This window comes from Caretta caretta, chromosome 10, assembly GCF_965140235.1.
Source record: "Caretta caretta isolate rCarCar2 chromosome 10, rCarCar1.hap1, whole genome shotgun sequence".
Classification (NCBI taxonomy): Eukaryota; Metazoa; Chordata; order Testudines; family Cheloniidae; genus Caretta; species Caretta caretta.
In genome coordinates, this window is record NC_134215.1 from 67,720,001 (window position 1) to 67,738,736 (window position 18,736).

General features: G+C 42.5%; 1 protein-coding gene across 4 annotated transcripts in view; it reads left to right on the forward strand.

The window, feature by feature from the left end:
* The window catches only part of ADAMTSL3 (ADAMTS like 3), a 279,815-nt gene that overhangs the window by 154,714 nt on the left and 106,365 nt on the right, over positions 1-18,736 (forward strand). For all 4 annotated transcript variants that reach the window (XM_075133138.1, XM_048867324.2, XM_048867323.2 and 1 more), the window contains exon 7: positions 12,907-13,033. In XM_075133138.1, the coding sequence (XP_074989239.1) occupies positions 12,907-13,033 (127 nt within the window). The remainder of the gene's footprint in view (positions 1-12,906; positions 13,034-18,736) is intronic.

Consider the following 18,736-nt stretch of genomic DNA (forward strand, 5'->3'; position numbering starts at 1 on the left):
ATTGGCCTCAGGGGGCCACAGCATGGGGTCAGGCACAGAGAATCGAGTGAGTTCCTGGAGAGGTTTTGCAAGGGAGGCATATTAGGGAATCCATTGTCTGCAAAATCCAGCCATGCCTAAAGACTTCCGGACCTGGCGTGGGGAGCGGGGTCAGGTAAAGCTAAGCATAGCTTGGACACGGGTGAGAGAAAGTGCATGGGAACCCTGGGAGAGGAGAAAGCCAAGGTATGTGACAGAAGCTTGACAGAGTTGTAGTTTAGAGTGAGAAGCTTTGTGACCCTTATTTGCTAGGGCAGTAAGGAGCGCTAAAGAGTCAGTTTCATAGGCAGACAATGAAGGGGAACAGAGGAGTAGATCATCTACATATTGGACTAGTGTGGACCTGGACGGGAAAACAAGGTCAGCAAGGTCTCGGGCTAATGCCTGGGAAAAATATGACGGGCTTTCAGTATACCCCTGGGGCAGTGTGGTCCATGTGTACTGTTGCCCCTTGTAAGAAAAGGCAAACAGGAACTGGGAGTCAGGGTGAACCAGGACAGAAAAGAAAGCAGAGCACAAATCAACAACAGTAAAATGAGTTGCGTCTGGTGGGATAGAAGCCAGAATCTTTGAGAGAGGCAAGTTTTGATTCTGTCCACCTATGATATGCCTCTTCCCACCACTGCATGAAACAATCAACCTCTCCTTTTGCCAGTTTAGTTTTAGGTTGGCCGAGTTTGTCTTTTAAGATGTCTATTCGGTCTTTGTCCCAAGATCCTAACAGTGGCCACTGAATTTTGGGATTCTCCTGAGTTAGCCTTTTGAATTCCCATACACATCTTTCCCCCTCCCCCTTCAAGGTCAGCCTTTTGAAGCCATCCCCCACCCATGTCATGAGGTTTTCTGTTCATTAAAACACAACAATGCTAGCAACAAGACAAACACCACAGACAAACAACACAAAACATAGATCCATGGTATTCTGAGTTATTCTTCCTCTGTTGCCAGCTTGCTTGTAGAGTCTAAAAACAAAAGAAACAATTTCCACCCCCCTGGTGGGGACAGATTATTGCTTAATAATAATATCACTTTCTTTTACAAATTTCCTTGCTAATTGCTGGAAAAACAGAAGAATTATCTCCAGGCTGTACTTATTTTGTTCTATAGTCAGGCTGTTCTATAGTCAGGCTAGTGAATTACCCCACTCACTGGTCATTTATGAAATTCATGAGGTGGTGTACCTCAGTTTCCCCTCTTGTGCAACAGACCATGTTTGCAATAGTTTCTCTGCTGTACCAAGCTATAAATTTATTCTCAGGTAATAGCTGAGACACAGCTTCAGATTTTAGCACTATTCACACACACAAAATTCTCTTTTGCCTAACATCCCTTGCACTGTGATTACTCTTTTACACAACTGTACCCTGATTACACTTCCATCTTGTACAACTAGACACACCCAGGAGCAGCCAAGTTAAGTTCCAATAGAAACCCCTTACATCCTTTAGTGATTTTGATTACATTACCCAATAGTCAAACAATTTTGATCAGATTCTCTCTCTTCCTGCTGCCTGCAACAGTCCCTTACAGACCATTTCTGTGGGAAAAGGGCCCATTTTCCCTCAGAATAGCTGTAAAGGCTTCTGGGGATGGAAGCGTAGTGGTGGTAGTAGCAACTCTACCTGACCCCCTTAGCCTAGAAAATTTTTCCAGAAATTTACAGGAGTCCAGACTCTTCCTAAAATACATAAACTGAGCCGGCGTTCCTTTAGGGAACTGTCCCAACTTAGACGTCTGGTTACCCATACAAGAGGACTTTACACACCAATCACACAAGAAGGAAAGTCGGGTTCGTCAGAACGATGCCCAGTGCAACACACAAAAGGAGCCCACAGGCTGCTGCCTCAATCGCCCTTGCTTTCACACCAAGGGTTTTACCCAAGGCACGGTGCGGCTGCGATTGTGCAGATTTCACTCACTCAGACCGTGGGGACAGGAACCCTTTGGTCAGCTGATCCCCGGATGGAGACGGCGCCCAGACTCAAACACACCACAGGGAGGACGGATAGACACAGAGACAAGACAGTCCTCAGTCCGGACAAAACACAGAAATAATTACCTGACCAGATTCCTGATGTCAGATCCCGGGATCCCTATCAGAACAGAGTGGGAACCAACAGGTTCGATGGCGTAGACTTCACTGTGGTCATGCACCCTTCCATTCTGGCGGAGGACCGCTCGGGCCAAATGCCCAGGTGCCGGCTTGCCACGGCCATCCTAAGAACAGTCAGGAGTCACAAGGCCTCAGTGAAGATGGTTGCCATCTCGGTGGAACCTCCAAATTGTCAAAGTCAGATTCAGGACTCACATAATTTGTCAGACCACTCTGTTTATTAACAAAGCACTTTGCTAATGCACCCATATGTGAGCCCCTCTCTGAGGCTCAAGATAACTTATTTATACAGCTAAGCCGAAGCCAATTTAACATAAGAGACAAAAGAAAGCAGAAACTGACAAATATACATACATATCTTATTTGCATACTAATGTTTACCAATCTCCTAGCTCAGTAGGAGCTCTAAGTTAATTGGTTTGAGGACCCATTGTCTCACACTCTTTAATGTTTCTCTTCCTGACAACTATATTTCAACAAACCCTTCAAGTAGCATTTCTTTAATGAATTATAATTTCAATATAATTCATTCTACTTTCGCATAAGCTATCTGCTGATTCTATCATAATTCAGAAGGTTGAGTATGGATTACATTGTGAGTAAAGAGAGATGCTTTACATGATAGAACCCTGCAATTTACAACAGGGCAAAGATACATGGGAAATGGTAGAGTAAGATGCAATATAAATTTCCCATGATGGATTTTATAATCATGCTTGTGTGGTCATAAAAAGGAATTCCCATGACCATATTTAAAATTCACTATCTGTTGTATAGATGCCAAAATCCTTACCATCTGCCTGTCATGTGGTTTTGTTGTCAGACAAATAAGGCAGGAGAAAGTACAGTAGGTAACTGTCATTCATGGAATAAGAGCTGTGCAGTGTGTGAGCTTATGTGAGCATAAATTCCACTACAGCTTTTGTTTTTCAATTTTGTGGTTTACAACAAAAACAACAAATTAAATCCTTTTTCTCTGCAAAGTCCTGAGGATTATAATCAGCCATAAGCAGATTTAAAAGGAAATTTGCTTGAGTAAGCGCTCAGGGATTTGCCATACTCTTTTTTTTTTTTTTAACTACAAGCATTGAAATAAATGTTATGGCCCTTTTCAGCCTATTCAATGCTTGAAGGAGAGATTTCTGCCAGAGACTGCTGAGGAAATGTTTATCTCGCACAGTGCTTGTTGTCTTTTGCAATATGTAGCTTATGTAGCTGTTTCTGAGCTCAGTTTTAATTCCTAGTATTCTAAGGCTGAAGATACAAAATTAAATGTCATATCTTGGTTTCCCCCATGCAAAGCCCAGTTAAAAATACTTTGGGTGTGGAAACTGTGGTGGGACAACCTGGAGATAGCTGCAGGATTAAAGCAGCAGCTACTGCTCTTTGTGATCACCACCTCCTGTGGGGTTTTGTGGCTTGATGGATCCATAGTGTGGGCAAGTCCATTGACTGCCTCCCTTCTACACTCTGTCCCCCCAGAATATAGGAACATGGAACCTGCCATCCTGGATCAGACCAGTGGTCCAGCTAATACAGCATTCTTTCACCAAGAGTGGCCAGTACCAGATATAGTACTTCAGAGGAAGGTTTAAAAAAAAAGCAATAGACAGTTGTGGGATACCTGCCATCAGAGAAAATTTACTCCTACCCCCTGATAGCTAGAAGTTGGCTTATGCCCTGAAACAAAATGCCTTATGCCATGTTCCCATGTACAGCACTTCTACAGAGCTCATTTGATGGAGAATCATATATTACCCCAAGGGTGTGCAAACTTCCAATCATGGTCTCCCTTACCGTTCACGGAATTTGTCACTTCCCCCCTCCATTACTTGTAATCGGAAGTAATCCCTGACTTCTGCGCTGTTGCTGGCAGCAGCACTGCCTTCAGAACTGGGTGGCCAGAGAGCAGCGGCTGCTGGCTGGGTCTTCACGTTGTTTGCAGAGCAGGAGGACTATTTTTCAATCCTGCCCCATAATACCCACTCCGTTTTTATCCCACTGCCGCAATTATGACAGCGAACCCTGTGGGACCCGCAAGATCCCAGGTTCTTCACGCTTCCCGAGGAGAATCTCTTGCCCCGTTTGCGCATCACTGGACTATCCCTTACCCTGCCTGTCTGTGGTCTGTCTTCTTGCTCAGCAGAAATGTGGTGTTCCTTTTGTATTTCAACCCTTATGTGCCAGTGGAGAGGAAGCCAAGACTTTTCCCGAAATTAATTATTTTTTGCTTTTGTTTTGCTTTGGGAGATTTTCACTTACATTTTCATGTTTCTATTTCTCATTTCCTTACCAGCATTTTGCATGGGTGCAAACATTTAAGCAGCTTTCAAAATTAGTACTGCAAGTAGAAACTCAAAGGTACTAATGTACAGGGAGCAGATTGAATTTCAGAATGCATTGTTTGGCTTGCCATACATCACTAGTGAGTGAAGCGATAATTGTGTCATTGTAAGATAAGACTGAACTGGTTTTCTATTTCTGTTCTATTAAAAAATCATCATGCTAAGAAAGAGCAATGATGCATTCACTGCCTCTTGCCCAGTGGAATATAGACTATTGAAAAGCACAATGAATTAGTGTCAATTTTTTAATGAAACAGGACATGAATAAGTGACAGGCAGTTCCATTAAATTAGGGTACTATGTAACATCAAAGAAAGTTCAGGGAAGTAATTATTATTTATTGTATATAACGTCTTCAGTCCTGAAGTGTTCTGAAAAGTCAAGTTGTCCCTGTGCTGAGGAGCTTAGTCTAAGACAACACAGGCATAAAACAAACTCAGAATGGAGTTAGTGCATTTTAACTCCAATGCTTCATGAAATGTATGTGTCCAGGATGCTCGAATGCCCAAGAAGCATTAGTATTTCACACCAAAAAAAGAGCATACTTCATATTTTCAAGTAAACTGGATGTGTCTGTGGGTGGGTGAGTGGGAAGCTGCAGGGGGAAAGTAAGATTAAGCAGTTCTAAGAAATGCAGCTCTGAAAACCTTTCAAATTCCCAAAGATTTGAAGCTTGGGACCTGATGCTAGACTGAGCTCTGCATGGGCAAACCCAAGTGCCTGCATGGAGCCCTGTTGACTAAAAGGGGTTTGGCATGGCGAAAGGGGTCCACCAGGATGGTTCTCTTTGCAGGATTGGGGCCTTAATTAATAATGCTAATGCTTTCCAGTCCTATCCATTTTCTCATTATAATTAAATCTAAGTATCTGTTTAAAAAATGGAGATTCTTGAATTTGACAGATTGTACAAAGAAAAGGAGTACTTGTGGCACCTTAGAGACTAACCAATTTATTTGAGCGTAAGCTTTCGAGAGCTACAGGTCACTTCATTGGATGCATACTGTGGAAAGTGTAGAAGATCTTTTTATACACACAAAGCATGAAAAAATACCTCCCCCCACCCCAGTCTCCCGCTGGTATGGACACAAATCAGATGTCAAGAATTATAACATTCATAAACCAGTCGGAGAACACTTCAATCTCTCTGGTCACATGATTACATACATGAAAGTTGCGATATGACAACAAAAAAACTTCAAATCCAGACTCCAGCGAGGAACTGTTGAATTGGAATTCATTTGCAAATTAGATACAATTAATTTAGGCTTGAATAGAGACTGGGAGTGGCTAAGTCATTATGCAAGGTAACCTATTTCCCCTTGTTTTTTTCCTAACCCCCCCCGCCCCCCCCCCCCCCAGACGTTCTTCTTAAACCCTGGATTTGTGCTGGAAATGGCCCACCTTGGTTATCATACACATTGTAAGGAGAGTGGTCACTTTAGATAAGCTATTACCAGCAGGAGAGTGGGGTGGGGGGAGGTATTTTTTCATGCTTTGTGTGTATAAAAAGATCTTCTACACTTTCCACAGTATGCATCCGATGAAGTGAGCTGTAGCTCACGAAAGCTTACGCTCAAATAAATTGGTTAGTCTCTAAGGTGCCACAAGTACTCCTTTTCTTTTTGCGAATACAGACTAACACGGCTGTTACTCTGAAACAGATTGTACGTTAACCTTCACAAATCAAAATTAAATATCCTATGTTCATGTTTTTCATTTAAATCTACTTCCTCAGTTGAAACAATATTCAGCTTATATTAACTTTTGGAAAAGCTGTTGAACATTTGGGTTCTATTCACTGTTAGCATAAGCGTGTGCTACTCTGCCTATTTATACCAGCAGAGAACTGGGTCCTTGGCATAGTTTTTGAGTACCTTTTTATTTAAGAGAGCACAGTAACAAAATAATTTATTCAGATACAGCCCTAAAATGTTATCTAGTTGAAACATTTTCTGAAAATAATTGCAGTCTATCCAAATTTGCAGGTGCCCAATCAATGCAGTTATTGTAAAAACTTTATTAGATACACTGTGCACTGATTTCTCAAAACTCTCTTTATTTTAAATTTCCAGTTATGTTACATTATATTCTATTGGCCACTGATTCTCTCTGAAAATGTACCAGTTCAATTTATCTGTTTGGGGATATTTACTTACAACCCACTCATTATAGTATTTTTATCACTTTTTATAATTATGTCATGTTGGTTCTTTTATAACTTAATATGGTCCCTATTCTTACATTACACAGCTTATATTGTCACTTGTTTCATTTATGCAATCTATGTTAAAATCACCTAATATAATTATTTCTGAATATGCCCCGAAAGCCTGCAGATGTTCTCCCAGTCTGCCTATAATATTTATAGTTGATCCCTTTGCTCTGTAAATAGCCAACAATATGGGGTAGATTAACCCTAACAAATGCCTTAATCATTAAAATCTTCAGACCTTTCTGGCTGGCTGACATGGAGTATCAAGCTGAGGAAGGTAATTCATTATTGCATATTGCTGGATTCCACACTGAATTTCTCTCCTGAAACAAAATATAACACTACCTGTTTTAAATGTTTATCCCAAATTAGTGAGTTCTGACTATTTTTCAATAAAACCCTTGGCCAAAATTTTCAAACCTGAGTGTCTAAAGTTAGGCTCCAAAATGCATATTTTGTCACTCAAGTAGAAGTGGCCTGACTTTCAAAGATGCCAAGCAACATGCAGCTTCTACAGGTTTTTGTGGGATTAGTTCGTGCTCAGCAACTCTGAAATTCAGGCCAGCTCTATATAGGTATCAAAATACAGATCTAAGAGGCTAACTTCAGGCATCCACATTGGAAAACATTGACCTATTATGTATGCCATGTTCATTAAGGCCTTGATCCAGCAAAATATGTACACATATACTTAACTGTAATCTTGTGAGTAGCACTGCTGACTGGACACTAAAAGTCTGGTTACAGGAGTAACTGCAACCAGCCTCCCCGCTCTCAAAGACCCAGCTCCAGTGGAGAGAGGTAGGTACCGGCTCCGTGCCACTCTGATGGGGGATCCTCTCTGCCCCCCCCTTGTGCTTTCCTCTGGCCCCTGCCTTACTCCAGGAACTGACCGCCACCCTGGTCCAACTGTGCGTTTCCCCCTGGCCCCTGCCTCGTTCTGGGGACCACTCCCTCCCTTTGTCCTGCTGTGCTCTTGCCCCTGGCCCCTGCCTCGCCATGGGGGCTGTGAAGGTTCCTTCTCCACTCTGAACTCTAGGGTACAGATGTGGGGACCTGCATGAAAACCTCCTAAGCTTACTTTTACCAGCTTAGGTTAAAACTTCCCCAAGGTATAAACTATTTACCCTTTGCCCTTGGACTTCCACTACCACCACCAAACATTTATCTGGGTTTATTTATTAGAAAAGTGTTGTTTGGAAATGTCTTTCCCCCCAGAATCCTCCCAACCCTTGCACCCCACTTCCTGGGGAAGGTTTGATAAAAATCCTCACCAATTTGCATAGGTGACCACAGACCCAAACCCTTGGATCTTAAGAACAATAAAAAAAAGCATTCAGTTCTTGAATAGAAGTAACAGTAAAAAAGAAGTAACAATAAAAAGAATCACCTCTGTAAAATCAGGATGGTAAGTACCTTACAGGGTAATTAGATTCAAAACATAGAGAATCCCTCTAGGCAAAACCTTAAATTACAAAAAGACACACAGACAGGCATATCCATTCTATTCAGCACAGCTTAATTTCTCAGCCATTTAAAAAATCATAATCTAACGCATATCTAGCTAGATTACTTACTAAGTTCTAAGACTCCATTCCTGTTCTGTCCCTGGCAAAAGCATCACACAGACAGACCCTTTGTTTTTCCCTCCCCCCAGCTTTTGAAAGTATCTTGTTTCCTCATTGTGTGTGTGTGGGGGGGGGGGGTGAGGGGAGAGAGAAAACCTGGATTTGTGCTGGAAATGGCCCAACTTGGTTATCATACACATTGTAGGGAGAGTGATCACTTTAGATAAGCTATTACCAGCAGGAGAGTGGGGTGGGGGGAGGTATTTTTTCATGCTTTGTGTGTATAAAAAGATCTTCTACACTTTCCACAGTATGCATCCGATGAAGTGAGCTGTAGCTCACGAAAGCTTACGCTCAAATAAATTGATTAGTCTCTAAGGTGCCACAAGTACTCCTTTTCTTTTTGCGAATACAGACTAACACGGCTGTTACTCTGAAACTTGTCTCCTCATTGGTCATTTTGGTCAGATGCCAGCGAGGTTATCCTAGCTTCTTAACCCTTTACAGGTGAGAGGATTTTTCCTCTGGCCAGGAGGGATTTTAAAGGGGTTTACCGTTCCCTTTATATTTATGACAGGGGCCCACAAATATATTTGGCACTGGGCCCACAAATGGTTAATCAAGCCCTGATGGCCCCCATCACTGTAGTATCTGACAGCCTCACAACCTTTAGTGTATTTATCCTTACAACATGCTGGTGAGGTAGGGAAGTGTTGTTATCCCATTTTACAGCTGAGGAACTGAGGCCCAAAGGGTATGTCTACACTGTGATAAAAGACCCATGGCTGGCCTGGGTCAGTTGACTCAGGCTCACAGGGCTCGGGCTGCAGGGCTATAAAATCACAGTGTAGAAATTCAGTCTCATGGTGGAGCCCGGACTCTGATATCCTATGAGGAGGGAGGGTCTCAGAGGCTGGGTTCCAGCACAAGCCCGAACACACCAATTTTTAGCCCCACAGTCTACGCCCCATAAGCCCAAGTCCATTGGCCTAGGCTCCGAGACTCGGTGCTGTGGACTTTTTATAGCAGTGTAGATATATCCCAAAAGACTAAATGACTTGCCCAAGGTCACACAGGAAGTCTGTGGTGGAGAAGGAAATTGAACCCAAGTTGCAGCCCTGTGCCCTGACCACTGGATCATCCTCCTTCTCAAGAACATACCCCTTCTCTGCCTTATAAAGCATATGCAAATGTAACACATTAACACACTGTAACTCTTTGTCCCCCTCTAGTGTCTGGACCAAGTATTGAGGGTTATGAGTCTGATTCTACCTCTGAAGTAATGGACCTGAGGTAAAATTTCCAAAGGGACTAAGGTCCAAATTTTCAAACATATTTAGGCACCTAGAGATGCAGATGGGCATTTAGTGGAAGTTATAAAAGCATCCTAGGCTCTGTAAAATTTTACATCCAGTCTTTTATCTAAGGTGGTAGATTCATAGTATAAGATCCGAGGTCCTGGCTTTTAAATCCTTAACCCAGTCCTGACGTATGATGTTGGCAGCATTTGTCATCTTCTACAACTTTTCATGGGTTAAGCTGTTTATGGGCAACATTGTCTAAATTGTTTTGCACCCTCTTATAGACCTGTGCATAATTGCTCAAGACTGGCACGTATTTCTTTTTTAAATTAATACTGGGTTTAAACCTCTCAGGTTAGCACACACCAAAGTCTTTTATACTTGCAGAAAAAGAAAAGTTTCTTCTTGGAAATGTATTATTCTGCAGCAGTACTTACCATGATACTAAAGCCACTTCCTTTTAAGTAAGCACTTTCCTGGTACACCTAAACTAAGTTTTTCTTTCTATCTTGATATCACAGTATACAAAATAATGTCTAGATTAGAGAAAACCAATTCAGAAACCATCTGACCTTGGGTTAAGAATTGACAAGTTTTGTTTCTTAAAACAGTTAACGAGGAAATCAAAGATCAGAGCCTAAAGGGCAGGCATTTGGAAGTCTGCTTTCTTTGCTTTGCATATTCATAACCCTTTTTCTGCTAGTCAACTTCATATGTACATAGAGGAGCATATGTTCCATAGAATGGTAAGGAAAATGCCTTGATCAGTTGAAGAGTTGCGCCCCAAAAATGTGCCCAAAATTGCAGTGTGTCATGCTCCACACTGTTTAGTAGTCATAAACAATCTGTAGTTGCAGATCAGTTGAGGGTTTGCTTTGTTTTTGTTTTTCTGCCACCAGTTCAGCTCTCTCTGAGACAAATAGTAAATCTCCCACTGACCTGAGTAGGAACAGTGTTGAGCCTTTCATACTGAACCCTAGTTTTGCCATTCACCTTAATTCAGAACTCAGCTAATTGTATGCACCTTCCATTGAAGTCAATGGGGCAAATCCTGATCCCTTGGAATTGGTGGAATTCTACCACTGACTTCAGGGAGACTGTCCTTTGTCTCAAGAGGACTGTAAGCCACTCTGAGGACAGAATCTAGTCCAGTAACTCTGAGAAGCCTCCTGGCCTTCCCATCATTTTGTTCCAGTTCTGGAGCTGCTTCCTTTCAGCTGTGGATTTGAGATTCAGAGAAGGCTGGTAAGCCTCCTGGAGACAGGAATAACAGAGCTGAAACACTGATTGTTTCTTTGTTAACAGTAAAATGCTAAATTAATGGGTACTGTCCTGAGACGCTTGCGTCTCCCTACGCTCTCCTCCTTTCTCTTTTTTCACAATGCTTCCTTCCCCTTTTCCTTATCGCTCCTTCTCCCTTATTTCTTGTATCTTATCTTTCACTTGTTTTTTGATCTTCAAAAGCAAGTTAATGTTGATTCTGCTACTCATTAATTATATAGCAATGCCAAACAGTCCTGCTTGGTTTAAGCAATAAACCATAGCTGAGTAGTCAGAATCTCAAATATCTGTTACCCAGCTATCTAATAAAATATTTGTGGTCTCCTTCAAAGCAAAAGTCTAAGGGGTCCAAATTTGTGGTGAGGCAACCACTGTGTGTCCCCAACACTCAGGATCCAGTCATGAGGCTCCAGTTCCCCCAGATGGCCCTTTTGCTGGGAGGGAGGAGGTAGAAGCTGGCTAGCCCAAGAGGGTTCCTTGGTTACATCCTTTAGATTCCTGCCACTCAGCAAGTTGTGACACATTACCCAGTTCTGAACTACCAAGCAAAATGTGCTATTTGTGCCTCTCTACCATGTAGCACAGAGGGGAACAAAATCATAGACATGGTGCAGCTCCACCTCTTCATGTCTGGCTATGGATCTGCCTGCAGTGGGAGTGCTGGGAACCACTGAACCAAAGTGTAAATCATGTATATGATGGAAACCACATCAAGTCAGGAGGTGTGGCAACACCCCTAGTTCCAGCACCTGTCTGCATGATTTGGGCCTTCTATGTTCATGGATCTCTGGCTTACACAGAAATTGTAGGACTCTGCCTTTTATGTGCTGACTCCATCCCTAATTCTCCAAGGAAAGCATGTGTCATTTCTTGGCAGCTAACCTTGCCCCTTCCATGCATTTTTATATGGCAAAGGGAACGTATGGGCCAATTTCACAGTTTTAACTCGGCTGTAAGTTGTGAGTTTCCACGGCATTTTTCACACTGTCACTTCTGGGTTTGCAAAGAATTTCTCTTTATAATGGATTAGCTGCACCTTTGGGGCGTACTTGCTTAGAGCAGCTTGTCATACAAGGCAGGCTTAAGGCTGCAAGATAGTACTTAACATGTTACTTAATATTTGATGCCACCTGCACATGTCTTGGTACAAAATCTCAGGTGAAAAAAATGTGGGACAAAATATTGATCTCCCTTTCAACAAATAGACCTTTTTAATAAATTCTGTGTACTGCTCTTCAACTGTTTTCCCTCCTGAGCCCCATATTTCTTATGAAGAAACTGATTCAAATAAAAATGGACAGATATAACATCTGTGTGCTTTATAGTTTGGAGGGTTTTCATTTAACATTTTTTCAAGGAGCCTGCTTTAACACTTTGCTTTTCTGAAGATTTTTTTCCCATAGGTAGAATTTGCATCAGCATTAAGAAGTTTAGTTTGGAGACAGGGGCACAAAATAAACTCAGATAAAACAGAATTGAAACCTTTAGGGTTTTCTAAATCCAAAATAGCTGATGTGAACTAACTAACTGGAAAAAAAAATGTATCTAGTGATCTGGGCCCATATCAGTTAAATTTTGAAAAACCAAGATATTAGATCATGAAAACTGCCAAGAGTTTCTTAACTATGGATCTAAAACCAATATGCTTCTTTAATATTTAGCTTTGGTTGTTTAAATGATTTTCTTCTCTCAGACTGAATTTAGCAGGTGATGAAAGACAAATTCTAAATAACCAAGTAACAGCTGACCCTTCTATGTTATAGCGAATAACACCCAGCTTTATACATTTGGAAAAACAGTGGGAAAGTGACTCCTGTATTTCTGTGCTTGGATATCTTAATGTATTTGATTGTTGTAGCTCATCATTAAAATCATAGAAATTGCTTTTAAGACCCTATGTGGCTTAAATTTGAAAAGCAAGGTATGCTTTGAAAGAATGAGGCCAGCTCATAAAATCAAAAGGATAACATAATAAATGAAATTCCAGAAACCTGAGCATGTCTACTATAGCTTTGCCCTCTTCTGACTGTGGTGTTGCTGTTGGCAGGCAGTAGGCTGTGATCGACAACTTGGGAGTAATGCCAAGGAAGACAACTGTGGAATCTGCGCAGGAGATGGTTCCGCATGCAGGCTTGTGAGGGGGCAAGCTAAGGCTCATGTTTCACCAGAAAAAAGTAGGTTGCAAATTGATCCTATGTTGATTTATCCTTGCCTATGTTTTCTGCTTATATATTAACCCAACCTATTGCAGAGTCTGACCTCTTCACTGTATACTTGTTTGCAGTTATCCAAAGCTACTTAATATAAAGTCTGTGCTAGATTAGTCTATTGAAATTCCATGAGGGATACCACACATTGGAGTATAGCTAGGAAAGAATTTGAGATATGCTTTTTTTCTCCTTTTTTTTTTTAAGAGCCATTCAATTTATTCTCTCAGAAATAACCATCAAGATATGCATCTCATTTTATAGGGTATCCTCATGTTGCAATGTATGTGACACTGTGGCAACATTTTCAAATCAGGGAAACATGTTATGGACGGTCTTATGGAAATTGTTGCATGTGACTGAAAATGCCTGGTTTTTAAGTTAACTCTACTCCTTTTTTATGCTTCTGAGACAATTGTGATTCAGAGGCAAGTTAACTACTTCCATGGTGCGGGACATACAAGGTTTAAAGAATTAGGAGTAAGATTGTGTCCGCTCATTATTATGTGTTTGAGTTAATCTGTACATTTTGTGGCAGATTCTGCCATCTTTACTCATGGTGAGTAGCACCTGACCCTGCCAGTGGTTCTGTCGACCTCAGGAACACTATTAATGGGTTAAGGTACTTACCAGAGTGAGAAGGAGGCAGAATTGGGCCCTTTGGGTTAGAATTGAGTAGAGGGCGGCATGTAGTTGTGTTGCCCCAGGAGGAGTCACAGGAAGGATTTGCGGCTCAGAGGTACCCCTCTGACTGTTTCTCCACAGCTCATGTTTTGCTTCTCCTGTTCAACCAGCTCTGGTAGTAGGTGTTTGCGTGGACAGAGCTGTGGCTTTGCCTGCTCTCCAGTCCTCACAACTCCTTCTCTGCCTCTATCCTCACCTCCTCCCTTCCCACTTGCTCACAGTGGGTGAGTAGCAGCTGCATGGAGCCTGTTCTCCCCACAACTGTTCCTGGACTCACAGTGTGGATAAATCCTGTACCATGCAGTGGAATGGGGCCCTGTTGGCTCCTTACTCCCCTGCAGAGCCGCATAGGGCGGAGTGACAGTCTAGCCCCTCTGAAATCAGAGAGATCAGTGCAAGTATGAACAGACATTTTAGCAATGATCAAGAGTGGAGTAACTGCCCATCTTGGAGGACTACACCAATTGTCGCGCTTCGGGGTTAATCATTGTAATTCAGCCTGTGAACAGTTCACTATCAATAAGATTTGGAAAGAGTTGTTGTACGTAAAGTCATATGTAATACCTGTTGCAGGAGCTCTAAATATTTTTATGCTGTTTGTGTCATAGCTCGTATATTACACTTTGCTTAAATGTGAATGTAATTTGAAATATATTAGTTTGTCTTGGTGATGCACATTACATTACATTGTGATGACATAGACTGGGCTGTAAAATTTCATGCCAGAGTTTCCCCAACACTGTGATTTATATTTCATGTTATTTGACAATTATGTATAGCGAATGTAACAAAATTTTGAAAAGGGACACGTTTGTTGCAATACTTTTTAGGGTCAAGGAATTATTTTCTAGAAGACAAAAGCACATAATTTATTTGTCTGCACTGGTGATTGCTAGTGCTACCTTCTGACTCAGTAGAGACACAGGCATATTTCTTGGAGTGGAGGAGTTTATCGAGTAATTTAGGGTTCTGAATGTGTTCATCATGAAACATTGAACAGGTGTGATTAATGTTCATGTAGAGCAAAACAGCAGCTCATTTGATTGTTCTCTTCACTCTACGCACTGCTCATTGTGCTGAACGCTCATTTCACTAGACTGGTTGCCCCCAGTAAACAGAGCAAATTCTGTTTAATTTAGCAGGAAGAAAAATGGTAATTATTACAAAACCAAATGTTTTTTATGTAATCAAAACAGGACATTTCAGGTGTCCCCAAGCAAGTTCTTGGGACATTTGGACTTCAGATGAAAAATCAAGACATATGGCCTCTTTATGCATGGCCAAACTTTGTTCTCAGTTGTACCTCTCCAACTCCCTTCACTTCCATGGGGTTTGCAATGGATGTAACTGAGAATAGAATTTGGCCCAACATTTCTAAGTAAAGTCTATTTTTGATTCTCTGATGCATCCTAGCACAACTCTGACATAGTGAACAGTGGCAGCCAGAAGGCGTAGGCTGTGGCTTCCTGACCCCCAGCCTCTTAGCCCCAGTGGAAGTCAGAGTGGCAGGAGGCCTATTCTATGCTGCTGGCATAAGCTCTGCACAGTGTGAATTGTCTAGGGCAGGGGCAGGCAAACTTTTTGGCCTGAGGGCCACATCGGGTTTCCAAAATTGTATGGAGGGCCGGTCTCCCCAAACAGCCAGGCGTGGCCCGGCCCCCGCCTCCTATCTAACCTCCCCTGCTTCTCGCCCCCTGACGGCTCCCCTGGGACTCCTGCCCCATCCAATTCCCCCCCCCATTCCCTGATCTCCCCCCCACCCCCGGGACTCCTACCCCATCCACCACCCCCTGCTCCCTGTCCCCTGAGCACTCCCGGAACCCCACCCCTGACTTCCCCCTGCCGCCCCATCGAACCCCCGCTCTCATTCCTGACTTTCCCCCTGGGACCCCTGCCCTATCCAACCACCCCTTCTCCCTGTTCCCTGACTGCCTCCGGAACCGTTGCCCCTGATTGCCCCCCGCTGCCCCATCCAACCTCCCCTCTCCTTCCTGACTACCCCCCGGGGACCCCTGCCCCATTGAACCCCCCTGTTCCCCACTCTCTGACTGCCCTGACCTCTGTCCACACCCACATCCCCTGACCACCACCCCCAACTTCCCTGCCCTCTATCCAACCCCCCCTGCTCCCTGCCCCCTTACCACGCTGCCTGGAGCACCAGTGGCTGGCGGCGCTCCAGTCGCACCACCCAGAGCACCGGGTCAGACTGTAGCTCTGCAACTGCGCTGCCCGGCCCCCCAGAGCCTTGCGCCGAGGCTGCAGGGGAGGAGGGAAAGTGAGGGACGGGCTGGGGGCTAGCCTCCCGGGACAGGAGCTCGGGGCCGGGTCCTGTGGGCCGTCGTTTGCCCACCTCTGGTGTAGGAGTAAAACCCAGGTGGTTTAAATGCACTTTGTGCCACTTGAGTAGCACACAGTAAATTTGTCAGACTGAGGAATGTGGCCAGTGTGTGACAATTGAAGTAGAGTTTCAGGGTATGTTTAGTAATAATAATAGAAAGAGCTTGTAGATCGGAGCAGAGCTCCAGGTTTTTGGAACCGTAGTGGTAAGATAGTTGGCAAATGGTCCAAGTAAATACTAGTTCAGTTCTTGTGATCTTGCAGCATGGCTAAGGATTGGGGGGGGCTGATCTAAAGTCCTTATGAAGTCAATGGAAAGACTCCTCCATTGTCTTTGACAGCTTTGGATTAGACTCATAGCTCATTGTTTTCTTCATTCTGCTGCCACAGTTTCTTAAGAAGGATTTGATTTGAGAGCAGCAGACAAACAAAAGCTTTTTCCTTTGGCTCAGTTTTGTCTCTCCTAAATGTTATCTTTCATTGTGGTAGGTTTGGTTATCAAAATGAATATATCAGACACATAAGCAATACAGTACATACACACACACACACACACACACACACACACACGTCACTCTTGCCTTGGCGTTATTGCTGTGATACTAGCAGACTTAAAACATTTTTTGGCTTTGATTGTTCACATACCATATGGAAGTAGTTCCATATTATCATCCTTGTGTGAATTAAATGTGGAAATAAAGCCATGTTTCTTTTGTGATAGTGTATCAGTAAAGGTTTACATAATAAGTGCAGCCCTTAAGAAAACTTTGCCAAGAGAGTGTTTGTATGTTTATGGGCAGGGAGCAGGGGGGGTTGGATAGAGGGCAGGGAAGTTGGGGGTGGTGGTCAGGGGATGTGGGTGTGGACAGAGGTCAGGGCAGTCAGAGAGTGGGGAACAGGGGGGTTCAATGGGGCAGGGGTCCCCGGGGGGTAGTCAGGAAGGAGAGGGGAGGTTGGATGGGGCAGCGGGGGGCAATCAGGGGCAACGGTTCCAGAGGAATGTTATTGAGTTAGTGTTCAGATGCACAACATTGGCAAGCTGATGTATCTCTGTTAAAGAGAGAGCATGCAAGGTTGTGAATGAGACGTAAAATCCATTATACAGTGAAGCAAATTAAAGATTTTGGGAGAGAGCGAGAGCCAAAGGCTTTATTATGGAAAAAGGAGACATTTATCCAGAGACAATATTTAAATGATATTTTGAAAAAAAGGATTGGTATTAAAATGTAAGAGTAAAATAAGTGTCTAGATATGTTTCAGAGGAACAGCCGTGTTAGTCTGTATTCGCAAAAAGAAAAGGAGTACTTGTGGCACCTTAGAGACTAACCAATTTATTTGAGCATGAGCTTTCGTGAGCTACAGCTCACTTCATCAGATGTTTACCGTGGATATGTTGGACATAATTTTTATTAAAAATGGAGACATTGATAGCAAATGGTTACCCATAAATGGACTCAATATTTTGTTTTATCATCTCCTTTTATATCTTTGACATGGAATGTTTTTCTTGGGTCATAAGGTTGAACAACATTGAAAGGAAACATACTGTTTTGCAAATATGAAACGGTCATTTTAAAAGTTCTTGAAAATTTTTTCCCAATAACACTTAATTGTCTTTTCAAGACAAACTAAGTTAGACTTCTGTGAACAAGTCTGATTCTAACTTTCTGGTAAAAGGATTAAAGGTTTGACTAATGATATTCAAACAGAAAGTGAAATAGATTGTAAAATGTACCATCCTATTGGGAAACAGAATATCCTGGGCCTGGTGTGGTTGGTACTCTATACATAGGACTCCCGTTAACTTGCAAGTGAATTGTGCACATGGAAAGCTTGCAGGATTGGGCCATTTGTTTGTTTTCTGCCCAGTGACTGGCAAGAGATGCTAGGAAAGTGTTCTGGTTCTGTAGCAACAGAGAAGGAAAGATTCTGGATCTGACACTAACAGGAAGTAGAATTTGAAATGGGGAGTTAATGAAATCTGGCCTTACTCAATTCATAAAAATTCTTTGCTCGCTGTAGAGTTTTAATTTTTGTCATTTTTTTCACTAAACACTTTACACAAAAGATTTTAGATGCAAACTATTATAATTTAATTTTCTCATTATTTATTATTTCTTACTGTCAATGGGCATTTTACAGTTGGTCGCTGCTTGTCACTTTACAATTTCATCCCAAAACATAATTTATTTAATCACAAAACTAATTTAAATTTGACCATACTATAGCTAGGACTGGTAGGTACCTGCCTATTATTAAGGTAGCCTGATACTTCCCATGACAAGACCTTGTTTTTGGTTGCTTATAACTTTGCCAAACGATGGCCATTAGGGCTGAAATTTTCCCTCCAGATATCTTTGAAATGTTTTAGTTCCTCCATGCTTTGAAGCAGGGAGTTCACATAAGTCAGAGAAGGGACCTTTGCATCAGGGATCCCTTTTACCACCCCTGTCAAAACCTGCCCAAATTGGGCAAAGTTATAAGCCAGTGAAAAACTGCAGTTCACACATGCCCAGTAGAGAATTATTTGATTTTTAGCAGCATGGTCCACCCATCACAGCTTCTAGTTGTAACCCTTCTGCCCGTCAGAGTTGGCAGCAACAAGGGCCGGGTTCAATATCTAGGGGATCCATTCCAATAACACAATGC